The sequence below is a fragment of the Chrysochloris asiatica genome, unplaced genomic scaffold, assembly GCF_000296735.1.
Source record: "Chrysochloris asiatica unplaced genomic scaffold, ChrAsi1.0 scaffold00098, whole genome shotgun sequence".
In the NCBI taxonomy this organism is placed as follows: Eukaryota; Metazoa; Chordata; class Mammalia; order Afrosoricida; family Chrysochloridae; genus Chrysochloris; species Chrysochloris asiatica.
This window is the reverse complement of record NW_006408616.1, coordinates 7,764,206-7,773,726: the sequence shown is the minus strand read 5'-3', so window position 1 is coordinate 7,773,726 and position 9,521 is coordinate 7,764,206. Positions and strand designations below refer to the sequence as shown.

The window sequence follows — 9,521 nt, the reverse complement described above, 5'->3', positions numbered from 1 at the left end:
GTAGTTTTGAACTGCTGACCTTAAGGTTCACAGCCCGATTTGTAATCACTATGCTACCAAGCTCCCTACTATATGGTTATTCTTCTAATGGTTCTGGACAAAGTAGAGTGGGAAAATGTAGAGTATAAAGGTTTACAGGGAGTCCTGTTGTGGCACTGTGGGTTAATGAACTAGACTGCAAAGTTGGTTTGAACCACAGGTTGGCAGTTCAAGCTCACCAACCGCTCCTTGGAAACCCTATACAGAGTTTTTATGGGTTGGCACCAACTCAATGGCACTTAACAACATGAACAACAACAAAGGTTTACAGAGCAGCACAGAGAATATAAATATGTCATTTATCTATGGTGAAGTTCACTGTGCTAATCGGGATTTCAGTTAGACTTGATAGATTTATGTATATTTATTACCAAATTCAACTTCTTTATACCTACTCCTCACTCTCTCATCATCCAACATTTCATATTTACAACAATAATAAAAAATATTTACTATTGAATTATTTTGCTCATGAATGCTGCGAGAGCTGTGAGACGAACGCTGGCTATGATGGTCATGTGTCAGTTTGGCTGGACCATGATTCTCAGTGGTTTGCCATATATGCAATGATGCATCTGGCAGTTATGTAATGTTGTAGTCATCCTCCATTTTTGCTTGAAACTGATTTTTGCATAATGATTTGGTCTAACCTAACCATGTCAATAAATGAAGAGTGACTGTATTCCCTTTTGAAGGTAAGAAAGAACACTCTTCTGTTTAAGCATTTATCATGGGCAAGGTTTTAATCGCATACAACTCAGATGTGTCTGCCTTTGCTCTTTGTGGTAGAACTCATCTCTCATCCCAGAGAGGCTTCCAAATGGAGATGTTTGATTTACCTTTTTTTTTTTTCCCCTCCAAAATCACCAGCGTGAAAGTAAACAAAGCTGAGACTAGGAAATTATTAAGCTAACAGTGTGGCTTCTCATTTTATAGACTGTTTGCCACTTAGCAATAATTTTGTTTCTGTCTGAAGAATAAAACCAAGGGGAAGTCTTCAGCCCATGAAATATGAAATCAGTTTCCCCAAACAATGCTATCTCACTCCAGCTCTGAGTTCCACTAGCACTGAACTCATTGTGATCACGCTAATTCTTTCTCCTAATTTCCCTGTCTTGTCTATTTAATGCCTAGTTAAGATTTTTCCCTGTAATTGAGAAACCTCTATCAAAATGCTGCCTTCCAGTTTTGAAGTTTCAAAGGTTAATGCATGGTGCCACTAATATGGGGGAGTGTGTGTCAGAGCTTCCATTAGGACCAAATCGCTGTATTTATTCTACAAAGGAGTCTGTTATTTCCAATCTTACAAATATATAGCCTCCACAGGGACCCTGTAAATATTGGAACCTTGTCAAACCCAGCTGGGAACCTGACAGTCAGTTTCTTCTCCTTGAAGGGCTACAGCTTTTCAAATGGCTCTCTGAAGGGGATTTCTTTCTTCTCTTCTTTTTTTTAATAACATCACCCATCTTAACATTATCAAATTTATGTGAAATGTGATCTGATTTTTGTGGTACTGTCTTTTGTCTATGCTGAGGTTCTCTAACCTCAGCAATTTGAACTGGCTAATTCTTTGCTGTAGGGGCTGTCATGTGCTTTGTAGAATGCTTAGCAATATCATTGGCCTCTACTCATTAGCTGCCAGTATCACCACCTTGCTCCATTGTAGCAACTAAAAGTGCTTCCAGAAATTGCCAAATGCCCCCAGGGAAAGAGCAAAGTCTCCCCAAGTTGGGAACCGTTAGTCTACATTGGTGATTCATGGTGGAATTCCCTGTGGAAGACCTGAGCTCAATTGCTGGTTATATACCTCATATAGATACCTCTCTTCTGTTGCTGGAGGCTTGTGTGTTTCTATGATGCCAAAGAGGTCTCAGCAGAGCTTCTAGATCAAGACAGACTAGGAAGAAAGGCCTGACAATCTACTTCTGAAGATCAGCTAAGGAAAATCCTATGAATCAAGCAAAGTTCCAATCTGAAGCCAATCATGAGGATGGTGCAGGACTTGGCAGCATTTTACTTCGTAATGCTTACTTCATAAAGGTCTCCATGGGTCAGGGCTGACACAAAGTAATCGAACAATAACATAAGCAGAAGTATTCCAGGAACCCTAAAACTTTGTTGAAATGGACTTGCAAATTCTACTCTGTAGATTTAAGTGTAGGAGTGGGGGCTGTACGCTGAAAGAAGACCCCACTATTTCCTTGAGAAGACCATGTATTCCTCGGTGGTAAGGTGATAAGTAAAAGAATCAAGAGCCATAACAGGAATTAGTTTGAGAGTAACAGTCTGTTAAGAAAACATGGTAAGAGAAAAAGTGTTGGCCATTTTGAATGGTTTTGTTATATCTGGTTACATAAAGTCAGCAAGGCAAGGAGCTCTGGTAGCGGAGTGGTTACGAATCGGGCTGCGAGCTGAAAGGTCAGCAGTTCGAAACTACCAGCTGCTCTGCGGGAGAAAGATGAGGCGTTCTGCTCCTGTAAAGATTTTCAGCCTTGGAAACCCTGTACAGGGTTGCTATGAGTCAGAACTGACTCCACAGCACTTAACAACAACAAAGTTATCAAGGCAGGCATTGGAGCATCTGAACCCAAACCAGCTGCTTAAACTTCCTTATGCATTATTACTAAACACACCCAACAGGTCTGGGACAGCTCAGAAAATGCATATTGTTTCTCACAGAATGTCTCTGACTTCTAACAGCAGAATTGCAACAGAACTGCAATGTGCTGTCTCTGCTAAAAATTTGATGACTCACAAATGAGTCAGCAGAGAAGGTGTTACAGAAGCTAGCTGCTGTGTTGCCCCCAGCATGCCCCAGGACAGGCAGGAGAAGGATGGAGAGCCATTTGTGTATTCTGCTTGCTTTCCATGAGGGATTTTAGACTTGTATAACCTGAGAAGCTGTGTGCTTCTCCTTCCAAGTAAAAATGCTGCTTTTACTAGTGCCCAGTGGATTAGGTTAACATTCTGAGGCCCTGCATTGTCCAGAAATGAGCGCGTTTCTGAGAGCTGGCTGATGCTAAATTTAACACCTGTTTGGGCTCTGTTGTGATGGTGTTGTGTGCCCATGAATCGATTCCGTACCTTCATGTATTGTCACGATCCATTGTGCTTTTATAAATCTGTTACAGGAACCAGTGTTTCTGTGTCATTTTTCTTACTTACAAAGAGATGTGGGCTTAGAAATAAAAAAGCCATACGCACATGATTTTGAACTGGACTGTCTTCATGTTATGAAGACACAGTATTGATTTTCTTCTATGCTGAAGCTTGAGTTATACATTTAAAAATTTTACATTTTTTATTTCATTAATTTAAAATTTCCTGGTGGCTGGCTTGAAATTTACTGTCAAACTGTTTAAGAGGGAGAGTTTGTTAAGAAAATTAAAAGTACAAGAGATTAGAAACAAGATGTTTAAGGCTACAACATTGTTTTTAAATCCTTCTAAACATGTTCAAAGTTTAGATTCACACACAAACAACTGTTATGCTGTTTATGAATGGAATTTAGCTACACATTAATGCTGTTGCCTGAAGACCTAGGAAAATTACTTAGGATTATGTTAGCACATTTCACTTACCCTGAATAATGAAAATAAAACCACAGATCTTATATAGCATGAATAATTCAGAGAGACATCTTTTAATAAGCCTTCAATAGTGAGATTTTTGTATGTTTAGGAAAATTCTCATTGTTATAGGTCCACAGCATCAAAGTAGAGAGGACCCTGACTCTCTTATTATCCTACAACTCCAGACATACCAAGGGGTGTGAGGTAAGATAGCAGTTTCTAGGAACATAGATCTTGTCTCTCTTTAAAAGTCTAGAAAAGTCATTTTAGCATCCCCAAAAGGGAGTGTTTGCAGGAGGATTGACTCCTGCATAATGAACTCACAAGTAATTGATGTACAAACCACAATGACAACTTCCATTTGCTAGTAGACCTGAATAGTTGGGTCAGTTTGTCAGTTCATTATCCTTGGATAAAAATCTATGTCAAAAGCTAAATTATAATCAGAATACTGCTGTGCAGGATGCTTGGAAAATTGATGAATAAAAGAAAGATGACTCATATTTCTTTTAGAGATAGGGTATTCTTCCAGGAACCCTGGAATACTCCTTCACTGTATTAGGTACTGTCTATTCTGGGTAATGTTGAGAGAGATTGTCGAGTTCTTGTTAATTGATTCCCAGCATTTATGAGGGTGAGTCAAAAATTATCCACACTCTGTCTGGCTCTAGAATTTATTTAAATCAACTTTTAGAAAAGACAAATATATCATTTTTTTGACACAATCTCCTTGCTTTTCAACACTTTGTCCATCTGTCAACAAGCTTGCATATTCCCTAATAAAAAAATGTTTTAGGTTGAATTGCGAGCCACAAATGCACTGCTGTCTTCACTTCTTCATCAGAGGTGAATCTTCATCCTCCAAGGGCTGCTTTCAGGGGACCAAACAGGTGAAAGTCCAATGGTACAAGATCAGGATTATAGGGAGCATGCTTTAACATCTCAAAAAGAAGTTTTTTCAGAGTGCCAACAGTGTGGGCAGAGGTGTGTGGACTTGCATTGCCATGCAAGATCACAATGCCTTTGGACAGCAGTCCTCTGCATTTAATTTGAAGTTTAGGCTTCAGCTCTTCAGTGAGCACCTCACTGTAGTGAGGGAGGAAACACTGTTGATTGTTGAACCTTTTTCTTGGATAGTGTTACATTACTGGCCCTTGAGAATTTCGGAAAACTGTAAGCATCCATTTTCCAGCTGATGGTTGACTTTTGAACTTTTTCTTGGTTGGCTATTGAAGACACTTCCATTCCGTACTCTGCTGTTTACTCTCAGACTCATAGTGATGAATCCATGTCCTATCACCAGTAACAATTTTTTAAAAGACGCTTCTACCTTCCTTTGAGTATTTGTCCAAATTTTGTTTGCAGATGTCTAACGCCTCTGTTTATGCTCTTCTGTGAGTTATTTCTATACCTATCTCACACAAATTTTTTGAAACCAAAGTCTGTCATGGATTATTTCATAGGCAGAGCCATGGCTGATTTGCAAATGATTTTCCATGTAATCCACTGTCACCTGTATATTCGACAGAATCATTTCATGTGCATGCTCAATGTTGTCATCAGTTGAGTGAGGGTAAATTTTGACTCACATTCATATTTAGGTTTCATCAGAATGGTCTTTTACTAATAAAGCCCTTCTTCAAATGTGGTTCAATTTAGCTGATTGGATTTTGTTTTCCTTAGTTAAAATCTTACTTTACTCTGATGCCTTTCCAAAATTCTATTTAAGCCATTTGTGCCCCAATCTCACTGGCCACATATTTACAAAATTCCTTGCCTTATTTCTATAAATGACTAATATTGTTTTTAGAGTGCATTGTTATTGTTGTTGTTAAGCGCTGTTGAGTTGGTTCCAAATAATTGCTAGTCTGAACAGGATTTCCAAGACTGTAAATCTTTGTGAGAGCAAAAAGCCTCATTTTTCTCCCATGGAGTGATTGGTGTACTTGAACTGGCGACCTTGTAATTTGCAGTCCAGTGCTTATCCTACAAAGCCACCATGCTCCCCTAGAGTGCATGAGGTCAATGCAAGTTTTATTTAAAACACTTTCATAGCATTATCCAGAATGATGTAATAAAAAGCTTTTAAATAAGCTTCAATCATTACATTATAATACTTAGTGTTTATAATGATCCTCAGATTTTATAGACAAACCAAACATTTCATGAAAATAAAATGAAACTAAGTTTCTTTCTTTTTTTTTTTTTTTTAAAGCATAGAAAAAGAATGCACATGGAGGTTCATTATCTTAGCATCAAACTGTAGAAGCTTCCTGCACAAGTTAACTACTAGCTTTAGAAGTAAACTGTACTTCTAAGTCAAGATGAAAAATTCATCCAAGTAACGTTGACAATACTCAAAAGCTTTTTCACGTATGGCTATATGTGGCTTGCAAAACCTTTTACGTACTTGTTAAGTGCCATCGAGTGGGTTTCGACTCATAATGAGCCTCTGTATAAGGTTTCTGAGAAGCAGCAGGTGGGTTTGAACCATAAACCTGTGGTCCAAACCAACCTAGCGGTCTGATGCTTATCCAATGGCTTCATACCAGGACTCCATGATAATATTGCTAATATCAGATCTATAGTTGTAAATATCAAACCTGCGTCAGTTAGAATGTATGGAAAACAGGAGCACAATTTACTTAACAAGGGTCAACCTCATGTTCATACAAGTCTAAACACAGAGTGCTGACTATAGGGAAAGGCCTTCTCTCTTTGTCAACTGTGGGGAAAAGTCCTTGTCTCCCTTCAGCACTTGTAGGCTCAGTATACCTTGGAGAGCTCCTTGTGCCTTGGTTTCAATCTTTCCCTGGACCTAGGAGCGTCAGAGTGCCGAACACCAGGTGCAAACAACATAATCTACTGCCAGCTATTGTGTCTTGGTGGTGGTAGGTCCCTCTGATCTCTGCTCACTTTTCTCTCCTTTTATCTCTTATAAGTAAAAGGTGTTGGAAGTCACATCCCAGGGAGGCACCCATTACATAGGATTAGGGCTGTGATGGGATTAAGAGTGTTACATCCCACCCTTAATCCTCATATTCGTTTATCAGATCAGATCACATCATGGGAAACATCAGATAACTGCCACATTATATCATTACATAACTGCAAAACCATTGAGAATCAGGGCCCAAACAAACTGGCACATTTTTGGGGGGATGCAATTCAGTCTAGGACAGGAGAGTTTGCCAGACCTCTGCCATCATTTAACTCTGAATTTCTGTGCTTGTAGAAGACATCTCCATAAATCAAAGATGACAGGAGCTAGCAGGTGATGCTGGGCTATGAAGGATTTAGCAGAGAGCAGTCCTGCTCTTTCTTAGGAACCATGGCTCTTCTCTCTGCCTATTCACAGTTCACTGACGCACTAGTTAGAAGAGACTAAAAATTAAACTGCAAATGTATTCTAGGCCAAGGAAAATGATACCCACAATCTTGGAGGGCAGGGAATGGAATGTCCTGGAGTGATCAGTTGTAATATCTCATCCTCACAGCAACCATTCAATAAACATTAGTTTTAAAAGGCTTTCATTTATTTATTTAAAAAATTTTTGGGTTTCTTTGAGCATCCCTTGCTTTACCCACTTTCATTCACTTTATTGTGATGGCTCAATAACTCTCTATTCTTCAAATGTTACTTGTTTTATAATTAAGTATGTAAATAATAATATTTACATACTTAATTACCGAGGTGATAGCTTTGCATTTTTGTATTACATTTTTTCCTTACACATCAGTTCTCCATGGAGCATTGGAAGTTGGGGTAATTTGAGCAAAAATACATTGTTGTTAAATGTCGGCAAATCAGATCCAACTTATAGTGAAACCATATAGAGTTTCTGAAGCTGTATACCTTTACAGAAAGCCTCATCTTCCTCTCATGGAGCTAACCTTGTGGTTAGCAGTCCAGTGCTTATCCTGCAGAGCCATATGGCTCCCTGAAATACATAGACCCTGAGTTTCACATTTTCATGAGGAATTCTATTTGTGAAGATCTTATTTTACTTCACTTTTATACAATTGTACTGTGTTCTTGGGTTTAATGGCACAGCTGATGAAATGAGTGGAAATATTGATGTTGGTTATGTTTTGTGAGTCTGTGCATGAACTTTGACAAACTTCCATGCTTACTCTTTAATAGAGGAAATCTAGATAACTCAACACACAATCCTATCTATGCATTTATTTTTCATGTGGAATGGTTAAAATGACTACTCTGTAAATAGACTTAATGCAAGGGATGGGACTTTAGCGGTTATCAGTATTAGTGCCTTAATGATCAAACCACACTGCAGGAGTGTGTAATTTATCACTGTTGATAATAATTACCCCAAACGCTTCAGATCAGAGTAGTTCTTTCTGGATAATGTGAACACATGCTGCTATAAATTCAATGAAGAAATCATATGCAAATTTAAATTTCATCTCTAGATTAATTATGGAGTTCAATTAGAAATCTGATAAAAGTGAATATTCTTATACCTCTTCAACAGAGAGATGGAGACCTCCCAACGTCAAAGAAAAAACGTCAAGCAGGTGAAAAGATCATGTACACTTTGGTCTCAGTCCCACATGGAAATGACATCGCATCTCTGTTTGAACTGGATGCCACAACTCTTCAGAGAGCTGACTGCATGGTTCCAAGGTGAAAAAAATATATAAAAAGGCTAAAAGATAATGTTTCTTTGAAATTTTTTATCATTGGGTGAGGAATTGAAATCATGATGTTAATATCATTTTTGTGACATAAAGAGAGCAAGCATAATGAAGAACAAGTGTGAAAAAAATGCCTCGTGTGTGAGTAGATTAACATTGTGTGCTTTATTCTTAGAAAGAATTAAAATGTGCAGGGCCAGAGAAACCCTGAAAAAGTCATAAGATTTATTTATTCGTATTACTTGTATGGTCTAAGGTTACTTAAATGAAAGGTAGCATGAAAGCATTTCTATCATTACTTTTGTAATTTTTTTAAACTATGTGAACTACTCAAATTCATTTGTTGTTGCTGTTGTTGTCAAGTACCATCGAGTCACTTCTGACACACGACGACCCTGCATAGGGTTTCCAAGGAGCAGCTGGTGAGCTTGAACTGCTAAAATTCCTTCTTTTATTCAGTTATTCCATCAACAGACATTTATTGAGCATCTATTAAATTCCAGGTATTGCTCTAGTCAGGGAAGACAACCTTGAAAAAGCTGGTCATGTTTTGCTTTCATGTCCCTCTCAAGTGGAAGATAACTCATAACTATAAACTACTAAAAATGAACATTTATTTTAAATATACTTGAACTATTTTAAAGAAAAGTTGCTGGGCATGGAGAGTTCTATTAGGTAAGAGTGTTTAGAAATGCTCTCTAGAGCTGAGACATTTGAGAAAAGATATGAGTATTTCAAGCATCAGTGCCAGGAAATTCAAAAATCTTAGAATTTACCAGTTGTGTTTAAGGACCAGCACAGAGGCCAGTGCAAAGAGTAAGGGGGAGGAGAATTGATATCCAGAACTTAATGTAAGAGAATGTCTCTCACTTTTTTGGTTTTACATTTTGATTATTATAAGTAAGCTCTTTGTCATAAATCTGTCTACTGTCCAACACTTGTTGTTGTTAAGTGATGTCAAGCTGGTTCTGACTCATAGCAACCCTATATAGGGTTTCCAAGGAGCTACTGGTGTGTTTGAACTGCCGACCTTGCAGTTCAAACTGACCTTGTGGTTCAGTGCTTATTTTTCCAGGGCACAGGATATACTCTGTAGATGCGTAGAGGAATCCTACCCATATTAATGGGTCTGTTGTTGGTGTTGTTAGGTGCCATCGAGTCAGTGCAGACCCATAGCGACCTTATGCACAGCAGAATGAAACACTGCCCGATCCTGGGCCAACCTCACTATTGTTGCTACGCTTGAGT

The 9,521-nt window shown here is 38.4% G+C and overlaps 1 protein-coding gene across 1 annotated transcript in view; it reads left to right on the top strand.

The window, feature by feature from the left end:
* The window catches only part of ITPR2 (inositol 1,4,5-trisphosphate receptor, type 2), a 707,773-nt gene that overhangs the window by 192,967 nt on the left and 505,285 nt on the right, over positions 1-9,521 (top strand). Inside the window, exon 11 of the mRNA XM_006866982.1 lies at positions 8,111-8,262. Coding sequence (XP_006867044.1) covers positions 8,111-8,262 — 152 coding nt within the window. The remainder of the gene's footprint in view (positions 1-8,110; positions 8,263-9,521) is intronic.